The sequence below is a fragment of the Python bivittatus genome, unplaced genomic scaffold, assembly GCF_059951505.1.
Source record: "Python bivittatus isolate LINGU-HERP-01145 unplaced genomic scaffold, Pbiv_v1 ctg000960_np1212, whole genome shotgun sequence".
Lineage (NCBI taxonomy): Eukaryota > Metazoa > Chordata > Lepidosauria > Squamata > Pythonidae > Python > Python bivittatus.
The window spans coordinates 11,569,865-11,593,609 of NW_028277124.1; the positions used below are offsets into that span (position 1 = coordinate 11,569,865).

Consider the following 23,745-nt stretch of genomic DNA (forward strand, 5'->3'; position numbering starts at 1 on the left):
GCCAACCTAGGCTGTCCCTCCCTGCACAGCTAGGCTGGGTTGGACCTAGATAGTCCTTGTAAGGAAGTCTACCAGGAAATTCCAAAGATGTCAGCTAGACTGATAAGCTGAAAAACACTTTGGAAGAAAGCAGTGGTAAAGCATGTCCACATTTTTGTTGAGAAAACTAGTCAGGCATTTCCATAAATCACCAGAAACTGTCTTTATGTTTTTAATATTGGATATATTGGGTAGAATCAATACTGCAGAACTTGTGTGAAAGCTACAAGGTTAGAAATGAATGGTGGAGCCTTAGAAAATGAATATACAATGTAAACAAAGCAAGATTCAAAGTGTCAAAAGAGTCAGTTGATGTTTTTGTTATACACACAAATACGTAGCTTTGGATAATTTTCCTGAATAAATCAAAGAACAAGTATTTAGGCAGAAATACTGAAAATTCAAAGGGATTCACAACTTTTAAGCATTACTGCATGTAAATAGAATAGAAAGCAATTTGTTGTATATTTTTGGATTCTTGAATCAGTGAAGAGATTGAAGACCCAGAGACGATTAATGAAACAAGCCTTAGTTTATTGAAGATGAAGAAAAAGTACTTTCCCATATTAGACTCAGCAAAAATAAATCTGTTCTTATTTTTTAAGGCAAAGTTAATGTTGTACTCTCACAAAAAAGGTTGCCATGGGGAATCCAGCTTGCCCTAAAGCATCCATTCACCTAGAATTAACCTGATGAGGATGAGTCACCTTCAGTCCCCCAGAATGCTCTACCACCACCTCCATCCCAGCCTGCCATTATAGTTTTTCTCTGCACACAGGAACAGTCAAGTTTTATTTTCTAACAACAGCTTATGGAATCTATGTAGGATCAGGGGTTTCTTGTAAATAAAGATGGTTGGGATTTTGCAGCACAGAAGTATTAATTAGCAAAAGCACAGGATGGTTATATATTTAATATTTGATACCCATTCTGGCTATATGAAAAACATTATTAGGAACATTTATGCTTATGGCAAGGCTGCTACTAAATTCCCCTGTTGGAACATAAACTAAATTGAAATCAGAAGGAACTTTTTGTTCACAGCTAGTTAAGAGGAGACAATATATAACAGAACCACAATTCTTCTGTGATATATATTGGAACTATTCAAACTGCTGTAACATTAAAACTTTCTTAAATTCTCTAGGGACAGGCAGTATTTTACAGCCACCAGTGATTTCCCCCCAAGCAGCTGAAGACCAGTCAATAGCAAGATAAGAGAAACAGGCACAATTTTTGGCCCACTTTTGATTGGGAGAGATAGTGGGTTATACAGGAATGTTAAGCTTAACATACCTACTTCTTTCTTATCAAAAACTGACAGCAAACTACAGTACCAATTTCCTGCTTATTAGCACCAAATTTCAGCAGAGGACACCAAGGGCTACAAAAAAGGAGTTTGAGTGGGTTGCTCATCTCTACTCTAGATCAAAGAGTATTAGATTTGTTTTACTTTTGATTCCACACTGCAAATGTTCTTGTTATATGCAGGAATAAACTGGTCTGCATAAGGCACACATTAGTGAACACAGAAGTCATAACAGAAAAGAATGTAAGCCAATCCACTTTGCCTAAACATTTTCATGCGTTTGGGTATAATGAGGTTAAATTTTGAAGTACTGAGAGTTTGAGGAAATTGAATAAAGGAAATAATTGAGGACTATATTCCCAGTTTTACCTAAATGAGGATGTTGATTGGTTTGTAACCATTATTAGTTTGAACACTGGGGTTTCTATAAAATAAAGTGTGTGCATTTATCATCTGTCTGTATGTTTTAAATTTTAATCCATTATATGTGATCTAATTTACTTTTTAAACTATTTTTAATTTGAGCCTATGGTTCAGTTCCAACTGCACTTGGTCTCCTCAGAGCCACAGCAGACCAGCTGCTCAGCCAGTGGGGCAGCAGAGCAACGTTTGTCCTTGGGGAAGCAAAGGAGATGGCTCTATTGACCTGCCCTGGGAAAAGTCTTCATTGCCTGGCAGGAGCACTGCAAGAATAGAATTATCTGAGTCCTTAGGAAAAAATCAAGATTGGCAGTTTCAAGTGCAATTCTGTTGCTCCAGCAGTTCAGACAGTTCAATGCATTAACCTTACATGTTACTTTAAAATGTAACCTTTAAACTTCACACTACAACAGTACATTTCCTGCTCCCAGACCGCACTCCAGCATCAATTAATCATCACTCAGGCAAATACACCATCAACATTTTTAATTAGCACTGATGCACTCTCTTTTCAGATCCATCTGTCACAAAGACTGTTTAAAAACCTGACTTATTGGGCTTTGCTTAAAAAAGATCTGGTTAATATCGACGTGAAAAGACATCACTCATTCATCTACCATACACCGCTGCCTGATAATCCCTACCCTTTCTACAAATTGCTGATAAGAGCTGCCCTCAGGCCTTCCAGCCAGTTGTAAAGCTAGTAACAGCAGCTCCCATGCAGCAAGGTTAATTTTAGGTCACTATTTATCCAGCAGGAATGTTGACTTGACACTTATGTGTGTTGCTTATAAATGTGATAAACGAAGAAAACATCAGCTGAGTTTGTCAGGAAGAAGAAAAAAATAAAGCAGGTCCCTATGTCGCAAAAATATTTTGTTAATTCATAGTAGTGGTTAACTAAATAACTAGGTTTTAAACAAAAGGGAATATAATTTCAATCTTGCTCTCACTAAAGATAATGGAAAGCCTAAGTGGGAAGGTGGATGCGAAGGAAGTTGTTAAGATTAGCTATAGACTAAGGGATAATGATGAGCCAACTATTACTGCTACCTCCTAAAGTGCTACGGCAACATTGCCACAGAATATAAGGCAATTATTTATTGTACTGATTCATTTTTTAAAAAATAACCAATAGGAGATGGATTTCTGTCATGGTCATGAGTTGAAAAGGTTCCATCTGAATCTCTCTGGATCTGGCTCCCCCTGGGTTATTCAAGTGCCATGGGCATTGGGTGGGGAATGATAAAACATGCATTGCAATGTAGCAATGCAAGCTCTGCCACTTTTGATTGTGATGATGATGATGATGATGATGATGATGATGATGATGATGATGATGGTGATGGTGATGGTGATGATGATCAGTAGTAGTAGATTTTGTAAGGAACAAAACTTTGTAAGGGACAAAGCTTGCACTATGATGCCACAAGGCACACTTCATCATTTGGACAAAAATTCCAGCTGCTAAGGACATCCATGTCTTGTGCATGATGGTCAATATATTGCATGTGTGGATCAGACCTATTCTTTCAGTCTTGGACTTATAGACCTCTTGGCTCCTGCTGGGTGATGAGAAGGACCACTTCACATTGGAACAATTTCTGTGCTCATAGGTTTCTGCAGCATAACTGAATGGTTTCTGTGGTATTGGGCTCTAAGGTGGACCAATAAGTACTTCAACAAGTGCACCTGCGTCAGCCACCAGTATAAAGCTGGCTCACTTTTTTAATTTCCTTCAATCAATATTACAACCCATTGACAATGTGAGTGAAAATTAATGCAGGGAGTGTGAATGAAAACAAATCCATGGGACTGCAATACCTATATTTCTAATCTTGTTCAGCTGTTCTTGCAACAGAAAGAGCTTTTGTTTCTCTGTGTCAATCAGGGCCATTAAGAGTAGTACCTGTTTGGAGATGGAGCTGTTGGCCCACTTCACCATGAAACTATTCCTCCAAGCACGCACCATTGGCTGTAGCTTTGTCCATAAATGGTGCCCTCATTTAAGCATGAATATACATGCATGTCTTGGTTTGTAAATGACTTACCAGTGCTGCTGTCACTCTGGCAAGTTTCTGGACTGATGATACAAAGTGAAAGGGGTGTGCCTTGAACTGAAATTGGTTGCTGTTGTAGGTAAACCTGAGACAACTCGACTGCACTGATATGATGGGTTAGCTCTACTGATACCAACAAATGATCTAGTATAATGGCCTCTGCAAAGGAACACTGGGTCTTCACCTTCAACCTTAATTATCTGATGAACCTCTTTATGGATTTGAGGTTCAGCGCCACTTTCCAAAGGGATTTGTCCTATGGCATCAATAGCTAATAGGAGCCTGATGGCTTGAATGTTCTATGGAGGGTTTTTTCGCCCCAACCTTGGAAATTGATTATGTAAGGAATCTGTCTCCGGATATTCTTTATGAGCCCAGATCACATCCTAGTTGAACCGTCTCCTAGCATCCATCAGTTGGTGGCACTGGGTTCCCAGGTGCACCAAAAACATTGCAAGCTGCTGCTCACCTGGAGCTCTGCAGCATCATGCTGAAGTTCATTTCCTTGGACCTGGGGAGGGTGAGTTTTCTTGATTGCTGCAGTGGGGCCACAGGAACCACCCTGTCTGGTTCCTGATCAAGAGGTATAATTTCTTTGGTCTCTGTCGTGAAAATGAGGCTATTTTCCTTGATCTGGTGTCATCCTTTCTAGATGCTACAGGCCAGACCTTCTAATGACCTTGTTCTCCTTGAGCACTGATGCTAATGGTTCACCCCCACTCCCAAAAGGTAACCAGAATTTTGAATCAACCGTTCTCTTCCCAATGTATAAGTCACAGTCCCCAGCAGATCCCCATGCTCAATGTCATGGCTCTTGATCAAACTGAAAGCTATCCATGGAACAGTCAACCATGAACTCTAATGCCCTTGGCAGCTCATTCAAGCCCTTCAAATATCTAGCATCTACTGGAATATCTGGGAATGACTGGGCCTAGAGCAAGGAGGCACTAACCATAACTGGTTAATTCCAAGAGAACTGTTACTGTTCTCACTGTCAGAGCTGTTGCTTCTTATAGGCATCCTAAGGAGCCACTCTGGTTTGCCACTCACCTATGTCTGTAAGGGAGTCCCTTCCATCTTTTTGGCACCACTGACCTGAAAGTTGGAGAAAGAGTACTCTCTGCTCAGAGGATATTTACTCCAAAAATACTACCTGAGATTCCCTGGGCCTCAAAACTAAGACATCAGCCTGTGATACAAATGCCTATTCATCTTGAAAATCCTTGTAGTTTTATAGAGCCACAGGTTGGAACTCAGATTTAAACAGCCTGTACAGAAAGGTACTCAGTGGTGCTTCCCCTCCTAATAACGGAGTCTAAGAAGGAAAAGGGTAAACTACCAATGGAATATCTGAGGATGCTCTCGGCTCTCCCTCCATAAGACCCTAGAAACAGGGTGAGTCTTTTGCTTCATTAGGGAATGGAAGGAAGCCAGCACTGCCGCTATGATTATGCAGAACTAACTGCTATGTTTGTTTTGTCTTTCCTGCTAATTATTAAATATTTCAGTTTCACCATTCTACAATGTTCTTAAATCTCCTTTTATGAAGAATGGTATAGCATTCTTTAAGACAAAGAAATAATGCTATAAAGCAACTTAATATATTTGTTTTTGTAATTAGCATGAATATCTCACTTATTGTAAAATTAACCTTTTTATTGTTCTAATAAAATCAATGCTTTAAAAATATTTGGCCAATATTTTACCATTCAGCAGTCTTATTTTTGACAAATTGAATAGCCAAACTAAAGATTTCTTAAAATGTCTGCAAGGAAATCAAGGTCTATATAAGTATTCTTATAATTACAGGAGGAAGAGGAGGAGGGGGAGGGGGAGGACGACAACAACAACAAACCTATCCTATTATTTGCAATCTTTATTTTTTTTTCAACAATACTGCCAAAACATGGATCCTAAGCTCTTCCAGGTTTAAACCTATTTGTGTAATAAGCTGACAGTGCAATTAAGCTTCTCTCAAAACAAGTTTTATTATTTGTTACTTATTAACAAAGATAGGGAAAAAAATCAGGCACAATTTGTTGATCAGTCATGGCTTAAAAAAAGGGATTCTAAACAATAAAAAGCCATTTTGTATTAAAAATAAAGTAAGGAAAACAAATTGGCAAAATTTTCCAAGTTTTATGGGTAATGTCATGCTGCTAATCACTGAAGCAGGTTATTTCCATGAAGTGATATCCCCCAGCAGACTAAACATTGTGATTGCTGTCACAACACAGCACTCCCCATTTGGTCTAATGCATGAAATATTACATTCTACAGTTCTGGAGCCTGCCAAAATCAATGCACCATGGTGCCAGTAAAATGAAAGGGACCACACATGTACCGATGTCTGCAAGATTGGGGCTCACACCGCTGTACTGTAGAGCTGTGAATAGAGAACATGCTGCTGATCTGCATTTTAGCTAGGTCAAAAGATTCCAGCTAAATAACAATTTAACAACTTACTTTTATTGCCTACAAGGGCCACATGTGGTTGAGTTTCTGACTCTTCATTGACCTTCTTTACAACATTATGCCAATCTTCTAAGTTTTCAAAGCTCTGTTGGCTGGTGATATCATACACCAAAAGGACAGCCTGGAAAGAAAAGCCTTATGTGAAGGATAATATTAATGACAAAAATCAGACAACTAAGTTGCATAAAGTTAACATAAGGGCTGATGCATTAAAAAAAACCCTCAATACATAGATTCTGCACAAGGGGAAAGATACTCTTTCAAGTTCATATATGGCACACAGGTACAAAAAAGACAAAATCAGCATATTCAATACAGAATCTAGTGGTTGAAAAAATTATATTGTTTTAAAAAATGGCCTTGCATTCTTAATGTTGACCAAAACGGAACTGCAGCAAAAAATTGTATTTATTTTTGCTTATAGACTGCTTAAACTGTGTCATACTGAAAATTTTATCTATTTATTACATTACTAAACCACCACAATCAAGCAACTCTCAATTGTGTACAAAAATACAAACATATGTAACTGTAAAATATTCATAATATAATACAATTATTATCAATTTTTTTAAAAAAATCTTAGAGCAATATAAATATATATATAGTATTAAATTTAAAAGAAAACTTTGGAAGACCTCCTTTTTAACCTGGTTCCAGAAGGACAATAATATCAGAGTTAATCAAACTTCTTGGATAATAAATGAGAATAACTGAGGTTATTAACTGACATTGATACTGGCAGTTAAACTCAGTTTTAGCTTGTAGAATGTCATAATCAACATTACATCTACTGCATACTCAAACCAGTATAATCTCCTGGGGCCCCGTGATTAAAATAGCAGCAGACTACATCTAATATGGATGATTAAGCAGATTATATGGAAGATATCAAAGAAATGCTATAAATTTCTAAATGTGCTCCATCCTTCATTTTTCTTTATGCTTAAGAATTTCATCTTAGATGGAGAAAGTAAGACCAGAGACCATGCTTAAATTATGTAACACAGAGGTGAGGAAACAGACCTTTGCTAACTAAAAGTGTCCTTTTCTTTGGTCATGATGGCTAAGGTTGCTATAAGTTGCACTTCAGCAGGATTTGGAGGGCAACTGTCTAGAACACGGATATCCCCAAAGTTGTTAGAAATGCTGTTTTCATGAAAACAATGTTCACAAAATAAGTAGCAGAAAAACAGGGATGGGGCACCTGGTTGCTCCCTACATTAAAAATTTAACAGAATTAATATAAAATATGGTTAAAACTGAATCAGACTATCGTTCAAATAGTGGTTATCTTTAAATTACTAGGTGGCTTTAGATAAACAAGTATTCCCTGTTTTCATCCTCAAATCTGCAATAGACAGACAATTAAAATGACCTGCTTTATCATGCAATTTCAAGAATTACTCTAATGATTTGTGTTTGATGCCATGAACCCTCAAAAACCAATTTGTCAACTCATTTATGCATTCAAATGAAAATAAATTCCACTAAAATTACTATTACCAAGAAAATATTTTAGGGCTGATTACATGGAAAATATACCTTTTACAATCTCAAATTCCATTATGCTCTAAACATCGTGCATATAATATATTTCACATATAGAGAAATCCCCATGTTATTATAAGATTTAATTTTGTTTTAGAGCTTCCCCATTTTATGTCAGAAATCTTGATTTGTTTCCTCAGCTGCAATGCAGTTGACTCAGATTTGTTAAACATTGTGTGCAATTTCCAGTTTCCCTTCATCAACAATTTTTCTTTTACATTTACACATCACCATCCCCAAGATTCATCTAATACTCAATTATTTTCTTCATTACTCCGGAAGAAACTAAATATATCAAAAATAGATGTCTGCGTATGTATGTGTGTATTTATCTAAAATATTGTCTAAAACTTTGTTCTAAAATCATGCACTGGTTATATATGTGTTAACTACTATTATTAACATAAGTTTCCTTACTTGTAAAGTACTGTTTATTTTCACTGTTTTGTAAAAAGATTTAGCTACTTGGTAACCTTCTGTATACCCCCCTCCCAGAAATTCAGCTAGCTGAACAAATTTAATGGCATAGGATTGCCCTTAATTTCCTCCTCCTCCTGCTCCTCCTGCTCCTCCTGCTCCTCCTCCTCCTCCTCCTCTTTCTCACTAGGAAGCATCTGTACTCAAACAGCAAGCATGCCTATTTCGATATCCATGGGGATATCTAAATAAACATGATGAAAACTGCTGTTTTCAACTGAGCTCACAATATAAAGCAAGCAACATCTGTTTCAGAGTGCTATTAGGGATATATAATTAATACATTTCATTCATAAAAAAAAGTACTGTCCAAGCACCTTGTCCAAAATAACCCTCGTTCTGCAAAATCAATGATCAAATAAGTTTCATTCATATGCTTACATTTTAATACTCATTTAAAATTATGCTGTAAACTATCATTTTTATAGTAAACGTTCTAGGAAGACCACCAGTAAGAAACTGCAGTAGTTTATAATTCTTTAACCATACCTGTGCACCATAGATATATTTATCCAACATCTTGCCTCCTATTGTTTGGCCTCCGATATCCCATACTTGAAGAGTAACATTTACATTTCCTGAAAAGGGGAAGGGGGAACAAAAGGCTAATGTATATGACATAGCTGAGTTACAGAATCAGATATAAATAATCTATACATTCAATACTGAAACTAAGACACTATGCAATATACCTATGTAAGACGTGTTCACCGCTAATGTCTTTCTCTTGTAAAAGGTGAGTAAGATTGACCACAAGGTTTTCCAGTGCTTACAACACATGGTTGGCCATAATACATCAAATTTCAAAGAACGCTTAAGTTCATTAAGAGGCTTCACTCTTGTGTTTCTCAAGCAGCAGTTGTACATATTGCGTTGACAAATTGTTTTTAAGTAGAATGATAATTTCAAATGCAGATTTATTTGACTGCCCAGCTAATGTTTTCTAACCTACACAACTCAAATAAAATATAATATTGAAATACAAAATATTAGTTAATTAAAACATTTTAAATGTTATAAAATGCAGCATAAAACTTTGCTCTTGAGATAGAAATCCCTGGTAATGCAATCCTACATACATCTACTCAGAAGTAAGTCCCAGTGAAATCAATGTGGCTTACTTCCAGAGTAAAATGTACAGTACTGGAGTCTTAGAAACACAAATTACCAAACATAGGTTGCATCAAAGAACTAGTACTTTATTTGTTTAAAAGGTGAGCTATTTAAGGGGCCATGGTGAATGGCAGTATCTTTATCAAGTCCCCAAAGGATGACAAAGACTTGGGGGGCTATTTTGTACTCTACAGCAAAGGCACCAGCACAAAGAAAACCTCCTTCTCAGGATTCCCCCCGCCCACACTGCACCTGGTATCCACAGAAGACAATTGTTCTGGTAAACTGGCCCCAAATGATTAAACTGGGCCAAAAAATGAACTAGCAGCTACATTTAGGTTTTTTAAGTTGTTGGAGGCATAAAATAAGTGTTCCAAATTGTAACTACTTCATCTTAAATAACACCCACCTCTTAAGATGATAATATGATTAAAGGCATGGTCTGCCATACAAGCAAAGAACCCAACAGCGCATGGAGCCCAGCCTCTGTCAATGGTATAATGATAAATGCACTGGGGATCCAAACGTCCTGCCTAACAACTCATTAGCTCAGGGAAGATTCCGGATTTGGACGGCAATTTACACTCCGTCCTCAGCCGTATCACAAATTGCTCTGCAGTGTGGTCTGATGGGCTGGTGCTCTAGAAACAAAAAAGTAAACCCCAAATTGGCAGATGCAGAGTAGATTTTGGACCCAAGCCTATAAACAAAATATAATACAATTTTGTGAAGGTTACTGTGTCGCAAAAGTATTTTCATTATTAATAGTCCTCTAGCAAATATTCCTTGTGGGTGAAATACTTTTCCTTTGTTAGTAATGCAATTCAAAAAGGGGCATATTGTCAAGAACAGCATTTTATTTTCACTTTTCTCCATGGCATTTCCTCCTGTTGAAGTATTTTGAACTATGAAAAAGAAAGGCTTTTAAAAAAATTATTTAAAAGAGAGAAAAGCTGCACAGAAATTATTCTTTGAAATTTCACTATTATCTGTTGATGGAGCTACAGAAACAGTCTAAAACCCATTTGGGTTTCTTCAGCTAAAACATCAAGCCTTAAGTTTTGGCAGTCAGTATAGTGAAGTTTCTTGATACTCCACTACAGCTGAAATATATCTGTACCTGCAACAATCAGCTTAATATAGTGCATATACCAAAACATTTTTCCTTCATTATGCACTCTAAAAACAAAATCTTTGGAATCTTCTGTATTAATTTTGATTTAAAATAGTGAATTTTTAAAGACAAATCCTACTTATTTTAAATCTCATTTTATGTTAATTGTAAGTTTTTATACCTGATCAAACATGACTGATCAATATACCTGATCAATCAACATGATATACCTGATCAATCAACATGATCTCCCCCACACACATTTAAATTTATTATTTCCTCAATTGTGTTTGAAAGTTAACTTAAGCTGAAGTGAAGTTTAATTTTGGCTGCATTATGCCTTAAGTTTTTTTACAGCAGTTAAAAACCAACTATGCCGGGAGAATCTTCAGACAGACAATAACAGAGTGATCCCATTAACACAGAATTAAATGTTATTGAATTCAGTGGAACTTAATGCTCAAATGTATTTTAGACCACACCCCAAGTATTTCCCAACCAAAGCTAAATCTAACAAAATAGAAATACACACACACACACTTTTTATCTCTCGCCAGAGAGAGGGAGAGAGAGAGAGATAAACAATGCATAAGTGATGTTTATGCCCTATGCCAACTTTTGTATCCTGATTTAATATATTGCCAGCATATGCCACAATTTAGCACAGTTCAGTGAAATAAATTTGTCTATATAACCAATTCACTGTTCTGTGCTAAAATCTTTGAACACTAATGTAAATGTATCCTGAAAAAAATCCCCAAAGGGATTCTTGAAGTCAAGGCCTCACATTACAGGACTGCCTTTTTAATATTTTTTGCTAGTGGATTGCAAAATATTTCAAGTTTAAAGCACTCTATTTCAAATGTGAAGCAGCAGTTCCAACCTTACCAGAAGCATTCCAACACCATTCTGCCATTTTGGAACTGTTCCAAACTCAAAACAGCCCATTCCTAGCTCCCAATAAAATCTTTTTGGACTATGAAAGACATTGAATTTGAAATATTTTGCGCACCACTACTGTTTATATCCTTCACAATGTGAAGGACCTAATACAAATAGGTGGAATTTAAACAAAATAGCATTTTTCCCATTACACTGATGTAAAAAAACAATCCTCTGACCCCCCCCTCAAAAACCCTAATCAGACATACATTCAACAGCAATATAGTCTTGCTCTTGAATGTATCACCCTGAAAGGATGAGTAAAGGAAGAAGGATTTTGTCACACTAAGAAAATGACTCTTAACTTGAGACTGAATTGTATATTTTCTAACACAAATGCATAGTAAAACCTATTAAATTAGTCTTTTTTAAAAATCAGCAATTATTTCATTTACCTTCTTTGCAAGTTTTCAAACAATAAAGCATATAATTGAACTATCTAGTATTATTTATATAATAACTTCTCATTTGGATGATGACAATTCTAATTAAGTTCATATATGCTGCTAATTGCAGCTGCATCTTTAACTAACTTATGAAAACAGAGAGACAGTTCACAATAAGGAAATAGGCTCTTTAATCTTCCTGTAAAATTGCTGGAAGGGAGCATTTTAGTTCTTGTATAAAAGAGGGTGGCCAGACAAATGGCCCCTACAATTCTAGCTGCAGAAGAAAGTGGCCTAATTTTGATATTGTTAAATGCCTATTATTAAGACAGCTGTAGCTGGTATTTTCAGATCCAGAATCATCAATATTTCAGCCATGTCTCTAAGTAAATGTATTGCCTTATAGGATTTCTGATGCAAGACACACACACACACATTCATGCCAATGGGCCTTGCTCGGCAGCTTTTCCCCATGGATGGCAGATGAGGGTGCTAAATAAATAAATCTGTGGAGATGGGCTCCAAAAAGGCATTAATGGCTCTGACAACTGCATGACACACAATCTATTTTGACCGTGGCTCTCCTCCAGCCCCAAATACATAAAAAAGAAAATATACTTCTACATTTTCTTCAGGTATGTTTTTCTGTATTTTTTATCTGAAGCTTATTACTCATTTGGGACATAATAGCAATAATTCACACAAATGTTCTGGCTTCCAAAATTAAGCCCCAGGTACAACTAACAAGCCATTGAAGTATAACACAAAACTAAATATTTTCAATAACCTACATTTTAAAGAATTTTACAATTAAAGTTTGCAAGTGAACTATTTTAAAACCTATTTTTTAAAGGTTGCTGGAACTTTCATTTTGTTGTACTACATAGGAAATAATGTTCAACCAAGTGTGAAGCTGAGTTTATTAAGAATACAGGGCAAATATCCCAACATTTTTGGTCACTAGCAGGATTCAATAACCTGCTAAAAGTACACTCATCACGCTGGATAACCTTAGTTAAGTTCTACATCATCAAGATGGAACTAAAAACACTTCTGTTCTTTTGCTGAAGCCTTTTAAAACCTCCTCACAATAAAACCTTGTTTACTGGGTTATATCTGCAATCTTCCTGCAGTATTTTGACTCTGACTCTTAAGAATCCGTTTCTGTGAAGCCTCTGTCTAACAACAACATTATTTTAAGCCAAAAATCTGCACTGTGGTTACATCTAGAGCATACTGAACTACATGTATATACTCATGCTACATCATAAAATTATTCTAATCAAAGAAAATTGGGTTAGTTTAATACGGATATATTGTCCATTCTTGTGTTATTGTTTAACACTGATACCCTGTGTTAAAAGATAAAATCAATTTAAGATAAATTATTTTATCTAAAATTATTACTTGAATTCCTACAATTTTGTCTCTAATAATAGTGTGCTTAATTTTGCATGTTGTATCTTAATCTTGTAGCAAACCCTGTCTGACCTCAGGAGCTAAACATAGTCAACTTAGTTAGTATTCATGGGGAAACTTGCAGAGTGGTCGTCGGAGAAGGAAGCAAGGGCATACCACTCCAGTAACACTGCCAAGAAATTTCATGAATGTAGTTGCTAGCAGTTGAGCACGGAATCTTTACCTTTCATTTTGCCTTACGTAATTTGATGTACGGTGTTTGATTAAATATAACAGCTAGAGAAATTATTTTATGAAATATTTAAATAATACAAGCATATATACAAATTTATGCTCCAATCCTAAATACAAGAATCCCAATTCAGAGATCCTTTTCTGCACAGCATTTGAACATGAAGGGTCTGTGTGGTAAGTTATGTCACTCCTATTTGCAGAAAATAATTTGATTCAATAGGTGCTCCGCTAAGAGGACAATTTGGCTAATTCTCCCTTCCACTGGCGACTCCTTACTATCTTACACATTAACTTTCTACTTTTAGCCAAGGCATCTACTCAATAGGCAGCAGCTCCAGGAGTGAAATAAAAATCACTTGATACTGTCCCAACAGAGAAGTGCAGAAAAGCTAATCCCAAGACTTACCACAGAAACTTCAACATGGCCAAGTTTCTTTGTTTATCTATCTAGGGAAATCTCAACATAGCCAATTTCTGGTCTGTCTGTCTGTCTGTTGCTTGGTATGCTGCAAAGCCCTAAAAGAATTCCTAGAATATCAAAATGTCAGGCCGCAACAGCAGCCTGAATTTCACTTCTAAATTAACTGAGTCATTCCTCCCCCTTTCACCCCTGACAAAGAAATAAAAACAGCAACCATCCTTCACAAAGAAGGAAGCAAAGGGAATTTTTTCTCCATGCTGAATGCCTGTAGTATAAATTTTTTGCTTTCTTTTGTTTTGGTGTGAATTCACTGGTTTCTTGTTTTGTTTCATTGTATTTTGTCTGAGCTGTATGTATACAGAGATATTTTGCTGCCTCTGTTCCTTCTTCTCTGTATTTTATGTGGACTGTGCTCCTCCATATTTTGTGTGCACGTTTGGAGAGGGGCAAAGATCCAAATGTATCCACCAATTAAAGAGAGTTGGGGAAACTTTTCTTATCTTGAGTGGAAGAAGCTTCATAAACAAACCTCACTAATTTCAGCCAAATTTAACAATGCATAAACATGCTTGGAATTCTCACTCTTACGAACCCATTTTTTAATCTCATGTTATTCACTGAATTCAATAATGTCAAAAAACAGCTACCAAATATAAACTGAAATCAATATTCAACCCAATGAGCAAACAGAGATTAAAGGAATCAACATTTATAATAAAATAATAAACTCAACCTAAAGACTCAAAATATGCAGCTGTATTTAAATATGCCATAACTCTAAAGAAATGACTGACATTTTTTCCTTTATATTTGCTGTATTAAATACTCCAGTTTTAATTTTAACCAGTACAATTCTCAAAATTAATATTCTTAAAATGTATTCATTTGTGCCATACAGTATATTTTAAACTGAACCATAAAAAGACTCATTCTTCAAAAAATGATGCTTGCATAGCTGTAAAGCTGACTATCAATCACGTTTGTGAAACACTCTAGAGAAATAACAACTGAATATCCACCAATTGGACTTACAGAGATTGTGAGAAAAATAAGTCTAATAATTGAAAATGAAGTGTTTTCTCATTTCATATTTCTGAAATGGCCTGCAATGTTTCAAACATATTGAAATTCACATTTCCAGCTTATGCTCTCATGTGTATAGGATACACTTTTCATTTGCTAATGCCTCGATAAATATTACAAATATTTATAGTTCTAGAAGAACAAGGTTAGTACCCTTTGATTATTCTATTCTGTTCACAGAGAAATAACCATTCAAATGTAGAATTTAGTACCACAGCAATGAATCTATTCTTGGCCTAGCCAAAAAAAGTCTGGATAACTAGATCCCAGCGTCAACTTAAGCAAGTTATCAGAATTATTTATTTAAGCCTGCACAAATCTATATCTATACATCTGATAGTGTTTTTTTAAAACCTAAAGTATTTTTGAGACTTAATTACTGATGCTCTAATTTAATTTATTGTTCAGAAGAGACCAACTTGGTTTTACTTAGGTGGGAAAAGTACAAGCCTATGCATTATTAATTCAACTGCACTTTGTTTGTTTTATAGTAATGCAGCCTGTAATAACAGCAAGATTTTCACTGTGAGACTGCAAGGAGAATTGACTTCTCACTTCAGTTTTTTAATGCATTAGAAACTACATCAACTACATAGTTTTATGCTTGCAAATTGAATTATGAATGAAAAACTCCTTTCAGACTTCCAATTGTTTAGAAATAAACTTAAGATCTTGCTTGTCTTTATGAATTAATTCTTTACATTTTCCTTGTAGCATAGTACAACTGGCATCTAAATAGTTCTTTGCACCATGAAATGAGATATTTTGAATGCTCAAATTGTATTTTTATGACTGCCTGGGGAACCTGAATTTTAGTGGTCTATTAAATGCCAGTAATTTCATGTTGCCTAGCATAAGACACCATTCACATATCAGAATCTAAAGAGTCCAAAAGGGTCATTTTAATTCTGTTTTTCCTGTATTTTACATATGCATGTTACAAGTCAGAGATGTAAGAATCTCAGACAAATGGTACACACAAAATATAAAATAATGTAACTATAAATACAGACTTATGTAGCACTGAATTATCCTTGTTAGTCATCAAAGTTTTGTTCAAATTCTTGAAGTGCTACATTACATCTTCTTATGCTTTCCTCAACACTTTATTCTTACTCCCAATTTTTATACTACATTCCAATTTCACCTTACCTGGGAGTGTTATTCTTTTCAAAAAGAAGTCAAGTCCTATGGTTTGCTTGTATTGTTTTCCAAAAGCTTCTTGAGCAAAACGTGTAGCTAAAGAGGTCTAAAAAGAAAATCACATCAAATTCAGGAACAATGAATTATAATAAAAATAAAATAAAATCTAAATTTGAAGTCTATTATTTGTAATATGTTGCTTTTTTATTTACAGCAATAATAAAGCAATTTTGTAATGCTGTAAAAAATTTACCCATCATCATAGCTGTTAGGATCACTCAAATATTAACTATTCAATTATATTATATATTGTTAGCTATATCATAAATACTAACAATAAATAAAAATATTGTAATTGGAAACATTATGCTTCTGGCACTCCCAGCAAAACACAAAAGAAAGCAATAAATGCCATTGTTGAAAAGAGGTTAAATCACTTTCTAGCAACAGTATCCAAATAACCATTCTCACCATTCTTTCTTTTAAGAAAAGGAACTCCCTGGAAACAACATGGAGTTAGACTAAAATTAGAGCCATATCTCACCTTCAGGCCACAAGTTCCTAAAACAAAGAATGGTTTCTTTGCATTCTCACACCAACCCTTCTCTTCCTGTCCTTCATGTAACTAACTGATCTACAGTCACTATCCTCTCCCTTTAGTTTTCTTCAAGCTTCTGTCTTCATAGCCTCACCTTCTCACAGTAAAATATTTCCAATTAAATCTATTCTGAATTTGTATTCAGTACATATGTATACATGTTTCTTATGCATATCCAGAAATATACACATATATACTACACAGAAAAATTTTATCTTATGTATTATTACAAAACCAAACCATTGTAAGGGCATTATTTCCTGCCCTAATTCCAAATAAGTAATTTTTCCCCAACTTGCACATACAGGCACCCAATAATCAAATGGGAGGTGAGTTCTGCAGGTAGTAACATATCCTGAATTGCTCCCAAGCTAAGGAATTGGTAACTATGCTTACTCCTTACCTTTTCTACCTTTAGAAAAAGATTCAGACTTTCTTCTTCAGCAAAGTCTTTTGAGTTTTACTAATAATAATTTCCCAGAGGACCTCTGCTTGGACTAGGTGGGAGGGCTCAATGATGACAGGAGTCTGAGTTGTTGCTAAGGTCACCCTTGCCAGTAAGAGCAAAACAGAGGGATCCACAATGGGGAGGAGGGCAGGTAGGACACAGCAGGTATGAGGAAAGCAAACCAAGTCAACAAAAGAAACTCCTAATCAAACTTGGAAGAAGGCAATGGCAAGTCAGTATTGCATGATCAAGAACACTTAATGGACACAGCTGAAACAAGAAGTTTGGATGCCAAATAGTGAGAACCCAGGTCAGAAGTACTGGGAAAACACTGAACTTTCATGAGCAGTTCTGGAGGTGATGATATAAACAGGCAACAGGGACAGAGACACCTATTCACTGATAGTGTGAGTATTGAAGGAAGAGTTCCTAATTTTACAAGGACATTTGCAGTCCGAACGTGGAATGTAGTATAATAGAACAGGCTTGGTTAATATATATAAACAATTAGAAAGGTAAAGAGCTGGATATTTTAGAAAATGACAAAATATCAACCCATATTTTACCATTAAAACAAAAATAAAAGAATTTGACAATAATAAAAAAGTGAAAGAAAGGAGATATATAAAGGAAATAAAAGGTACTAAAGGTCACATTATCACCAATACTAAAAATTAGTATAAATTTTGTAGAAATGTACACTTCTAAAAACCCTGCAACAGAAGAAAATCAACTAGTATCTAGAGAAACTGAACTTCCCAGAATTATTTTTAGAGGATGCTCAGGACTTAGATGCTCCATTTTTATAATCCAAGGTTGAAGATATTTTTAAAAACATTAATAATGGAAAATTTCCAGCCCTGATGGGTTAACAACCAAATTCTATAAGGCATTTGGATATTCTTATACCAGAATTTTTGTCATTAAGCAACACACTATATCATGGAAATCTTCCCTTATCCTGGCACTGTTCTAATTCCTAAACCAGATAAAGACCAGTTAGAAATATCTTCTTACAGATCCATCTCTTTTATGAATTATTTACTGAACTATTTTATAATTTATATATTTTACATAATTATATATTTAAATTTTATAATTTAAGCCAGTCGTCTTAAAGTAATTATAGGAAAGATTATTCATCCCAATCAATCAGGTTTGATTCCAAAATATCTAGTCCCATGAGAAAATTACTAAGTATTATTCATTTTTATAAAATTAACATATGTTCCTTATCAATATGCTCATCAGATATCTTTAAAGCTTTTGATTGTATGGACAGACTATTTTTAAAACCAACTTTTAAAATATTTAAGTTTGGTAATTCCTTTTTCAACATGATAGATCAAATATATAGTGTTACCAATGCCCAAATTAGAATTAATGATTCTGAGCAATTCACAGTCTCAAGAGGTACCAAGCAAGGCTGTCCATTATCCCCCTTATTATTTTACCCCATTATAGAAATATTAGCAGTAGCTCTTTGGAGCAATAAAGAAATTAAAAGGATAAAAATGGGAGATAAAAATCATTAAATTTATTTGCAGATAATATGATATTCTAATATGAAATTCTAGTAATACAGCAAAATACATTAAGATGGAATTGAAAGAATTTGCCGAACCTGATGTGTTAACAGTACATTTTCAAGTGTCACAACTGTTCTTCCATACCTCTTCTAAAATACAGAATGAGGTAGCTGGTATTTTAAAAGAAAATCCTTCAAATATTAGAAACATTAGCAAACTAATAATAATTTTATCCCAACGTAGAAAAAAATAAAAAAGAAATGAAAATCTGGGATAAAAAAATTAAATATTCTTGGTCAAATTGTGGCAGTATAATTTTTTTTTTAATTTCAAACTCCTCCAGTAGATTGATTATGTGCCATCGAGTCACTGTCAACTCTTAGCAACCACATAGATTTTCTCCAAAATATTAACATTATGGCAAAGAAAAATTGAACATTTTTGTTTCAATACTAAAAAATTAAGAATATAAACATCATATTTAGACATCAGAAATAAGGAGGATGGGGAGTTCCATTTTTTAAATTGTATTAACAGGCAGCACATTTGGCGCATATTATTTCCTTCATATTGGAAAATCCAGCAAGACAACGTATACAGCTAGAAAATAAATAGGAGGCAAATAAAACCATAAACCAGATGTTTTTTCTTCCAAAAGTCTTCATAAAAATAGACAATATAAGTAATATGTTTACTAAAGCTGCATTTCAGGTTTGGAAAAAAAAAGATATTCAGCTTTGATAGAGGGAATCTCTCCTCTAACACCTTTACTGGCATACCCAGGATTCTCTAATCAGAACAGTCACCATAATTGAAGCCTTGGAGAGTTTTCAGTGGCAACAGAGAGTAAGAGACTTCTACAATAATAAGACCCTATGTAGTAAAGAGATTGAGTTATAAATAGGTTCCTATCTACCTTGACTAATGTGGCTCCAACTTAAATCCTTTTTGAATCAAAAGGATATAAAAAGGTCAGCATCTCACTATTTTTAAAAAAGTAATTATTAATTACTTTTCCCAACCCAAAGGAACAATCTCAAAAATGTATAAATTATTATTAGAACTGGAGGTAAGTAACCCCCCTCTAGAAGCTTGGGATATAGATTTAGGAAAATAAATGGAACAAAGTGGTAAATAGTTTGGAAATCAGGTGGTTTTCTATCAGCTTCCATACAAGAGATGCAGTGAAAGATATTACATCACTGTCATTTAAATCCAGTGAGACTAGCGCAAATAGCACAGTTATTTATTGAAATGTTGGGGGGGTTGCAATCAAAAGGAAACATTTTTTCATACTTAATGTGGTAGACTTGTGAAAAGGTGGTGCCTTAGTGGAAGACAATATTCACAGAGGTTAGAATAATAACTAAACAAGAAGATTTTGGATTATTATGTAGTTTTGAGGGAGATAACTCTAAACAAAAAGGAGCTTATTGTATTCTTACTCCTGGCTGCAAAAGTAAGCAAAACTGGAAATTTCTAGATAACCTATCATTGAATGATTGGCGTGCTACCATATAGTCAACTGCTCTTATGGAAACATTTACTGATCAAATTTAAACACCGATATCTCAGTTTCTCAGAATCTCATTTTTATCAGATCTGGAAAGATTATATAAGGTATGCTAATAATTCTTCTATTGATAAATTAAATGTTATTATGTAGCCTGTGACTGAATGTTGAGATATATTGTTCTGGGTTGTTATCTAGTATTCTTGTTTGTTCTTACCTTACAGAAGATTAAAAATGAAAAATGAAATGAAAAATAAAGAACATGGAAAGCAGGAAATATGAACCAATGTAGGAAGTATGAACTTGAAATGGTCAAATAGGAAATGAAGCATATTAAATTGGATCTTTTAGGAAGAGGTATGTTTAGGTAGGCTGGAACGGGACACTTTTACATACAGAATATGAGATCATATGAAGGAATGGAGAATAATACTCAAAAAGCACATAACTAGGTAACCCAATAAATGATAGAATCCTAGCTATTCAAATTAGATGACACCCAAGTGTATTCTCTTACTCCAAATAAAATGGTGGAAAACACTGAAGAATTCTATGGCAAATTGCAAACAGTGCAAAATGCAACTTCTGAAATAGACATGGTACTATAATGAAAGACTGGCATGCAAAAGTTGGGAAAATTGAGGGAGCTAGAATTACAGGAGGATTTTAGATTGTCTGAACTTAATGATGCAGAATAGAGTTTTGCAAAGAGAATTATTTGCCAGCATCTGCTTCAAGCAACATAAACCCAGCTTATCCACAGCACAGTGGATACACAAAATGGGCACCAGGACACTTCCAGGTACAGTTTGTAGAAAAGCCCAAAAATTGGTAGTTTCAAATAAGCAGTTAAACACAGAAAATTAAAGACAACAGGTGTGCCAGCAAGATTTAACCTTATTGTCAAAATGTAAGAACAATGAAAGCATTAGGTTCTATATGTTTAACCAATATGAAAGAGAGCCTGAGTTGTTATGAGAAGTAACAAGAGAGATCTAGAAATCTGAAGTGGAAAAAAATATTTCCCAAATGTCAAAGAATAAAAGATCCAAGTGGCTTCCAAAACAAGCTAACAGCCAAAGAGAGAATATTGAAGTTTCATGACCATTGAGTGGAGACAAAGGGCTTTTCTGCTCTTACTGCACTGACAGGACTGTGCCCTAGCATAGGAGGAGTCACCTGCTCCCTTGTAGGTAGCAAGAATTAGAAAGATCTGCCCAGTCTGCTGTAAGACTTGTGGACATTTTGCCAATAAATCTGCTCAAATGTGCTCAGTTCTGGACTCAGAATGGGTAGCGTCTATGGAGATAATTGACGTACAATCTTCTGCCATCTGGGATTTCTTTTATCCTGGGGGGGTCTGGGGAAGTGTATACGATGCTAGGGAGAATGAGCACATCCTCCCCAAATCCATGCCTTACTTTCAGGAGGTAGGTGGGATGTGATCAGCTGGATCAGGGAGATTATAAATGCCATGTTTGGAGAGGAGATGATGTCACCTGCCTTGAAAGAGGCAGTGCTACACTCCCTTTAGATAAGGCTCTCCCTAGTTCTGACCGTGTAATCAACTATTATTGCCCTTTTAAAGATGCTTGTAGAGACTGTGGTGGGGCTTCAACACAAAGCATCCCAAAAGAGGCAGATTATATGGATCCTTTTTAGTCAGCATTCAGACCTAACCATGGAACAGAAACCATATGGGTGAGTTATCTACACTGCAACTGTCAGCTTCAGCCCAGAACAACAACGAGGCAATCCAGTACAGTTCAGATCCTTTATTAGCTTGCACCTAATAGACAGAATCTTGCCAGACTAAATCTATGCTAAAGCAACTAGTGGATGTACCCTGTGAGACTCTAGGGAGAGGCCAGCCTCATCCTCTTCGTCTTCTCACACTCTTGTTGCGGGCTGAGGAGGCGCTTGCTCTGGAATGCCTCTCCCTGCTCCTGACAACCTTGAACTTCCTTTCCAGAACCTTCCCCACTCATGCCATCCATTACAGCAACCTTCTGATCTCTCAGTAGCATTTGATACCATCAATAATGAGAGCATTTGTAAGACTTAAGATTCTGCTTTTCAGTAGTTCCACTCCTTCCTAAATGGAGTTAATGGGGGGAGGGGGGGAGAGGAGTACCTGTTGACCACTCCACTGTGAGGTACTGCAGGGTTCTTCCCTCTCTCCGCCCCTGCTGTTGACAGTTACATGAAGACATTAAGAGGGTCAACCATCAGTCTGGGAGAAGATATCATGAGTATGCTGATGATATCCTGATATATATCTCCACCCAAGGGCAGACCAGTGATGCTGTGGAGGCCTTTACCTAGTTTCTGGAAGCTGTAAGGATCTTAGCAGTTGTTAGGATTGAGACCAGGAGGAACAAGTTGAAGTTGAACCGCAGCATCAAAAGCCATCTCCCACTCTATCTGTTCCAGTGGTGACTCTGGATGAGGTAGCACTCCCCAAGGACTTGGAGGCCCTCTAGACCAATGGTTTTCAAACTTTTTCAGGCCATAGAACCTAATAGCTAAAAAACATTATTACTGCCTGCCTCTCATGTAGAATAATAGGTCTTCATGAGCACAAATGCTCCCTGGGGGGAACTTGTGAAAGTCAGCCTGGGGGGAACTTGTGAAAGCCCTGTACACGCAACTGCTGTAGCCTTCCCCACTGCATTCAGTGAACTTTTTTTAAACTGTATTCTCTCATGGAACCAAATTGAGCTCTCAATAGATACAAAATGCAGTACAGCCTGTTACAGGCTCTGCATTGGCTGGTAATAAACTTCTGGGTACAAAGTGCTGGTTTTAACCTATAAAGCTCTACATGGTTTGGCATCCAGGACTGGGTGGGACTCTCTGCCTAAAAGTGATTCTACCCATCCAGGAACTGCCTAAAAGTGATTCTACTCATCCAAGTCCAAGATATAAATAATGAGTCTCTTCCCTGAAGGATATACTTGGGAGAGCTAGAAACCTCTGCTTTTCAACTGTGGCACTGATCCTCTGGAATAGCCTTTTACTGGCCATCCAGATGGCAATAACTGTTCCTAACCTTTAGGCAGGCTATGAAAACACAGATGTTCAAAAGACCTTTTGGAGGTTATGATCTGGATATCAGGACACCTAATAATAATGTTCTTGATTGTGAGTTTTTATTGTAACAATGATTTTATGGCCATTCATGAATTTATTAATTAAGTTATATTTATTGATGGTGTTTAATTATTTCATTCTTAACTGTAAACCATGACAAATCCTGGTGAAAGTAACAATTTTATAATATAATAAATATTTAAATTAAGAATGTCAACTAAGTAGGGAAAATACGAAAAAAAGAGTTTTTTTTTAAAAAATCTGAAAATTCACAGGAAAAAATCTATGGCTAAAGTAGTATAATTCAGATGATCCATGGAAGAAGAGTATAAGCAAACAAAACTAAAAGAAGAGGGAATGGTTATAGTGACACCCTTT

The 23,745-nt window shown here is 35.7% G+C and overlaps 1 protein-coding gene across 3 annotated transcripts in view; it reads right to left on the minus strand.

Annotated features, from left to right (window-relative positions):
• The window catches only part of RAB28 (RAB28, member RAS oncogene family), a 64,546-nt gene that overhangs the window by 37,852 nt on the left and 2,949 nt on the right, over positions 1-23,745 (minus strand). For 2 of the 3 annotated variants that reach the window (XM_088131374.1, XM_088131375.1), the window contains exons 2-4: positions 16,196-16,292; positions 8,821-8,909; positions 6,295-6,424 (exon numbers count right to left, since the gene is read on the minus strand). In XM_088131374.1, the coding sequence (XP_087987500.1) occupies positions 6,295-6,424; positions 8,821-8,909; positions 16,196-16,292 (316 nt within the window). Of the gene's footprint in view, positions 1-5,840; positions 6,215-6,294; positions 6,425-8,820; positions 8,910-16,195; positions 16,293-23,745 lie in introns of those variants that run through there. The other variant, XM_088131376.1, reaches the window with a different exon arrangement.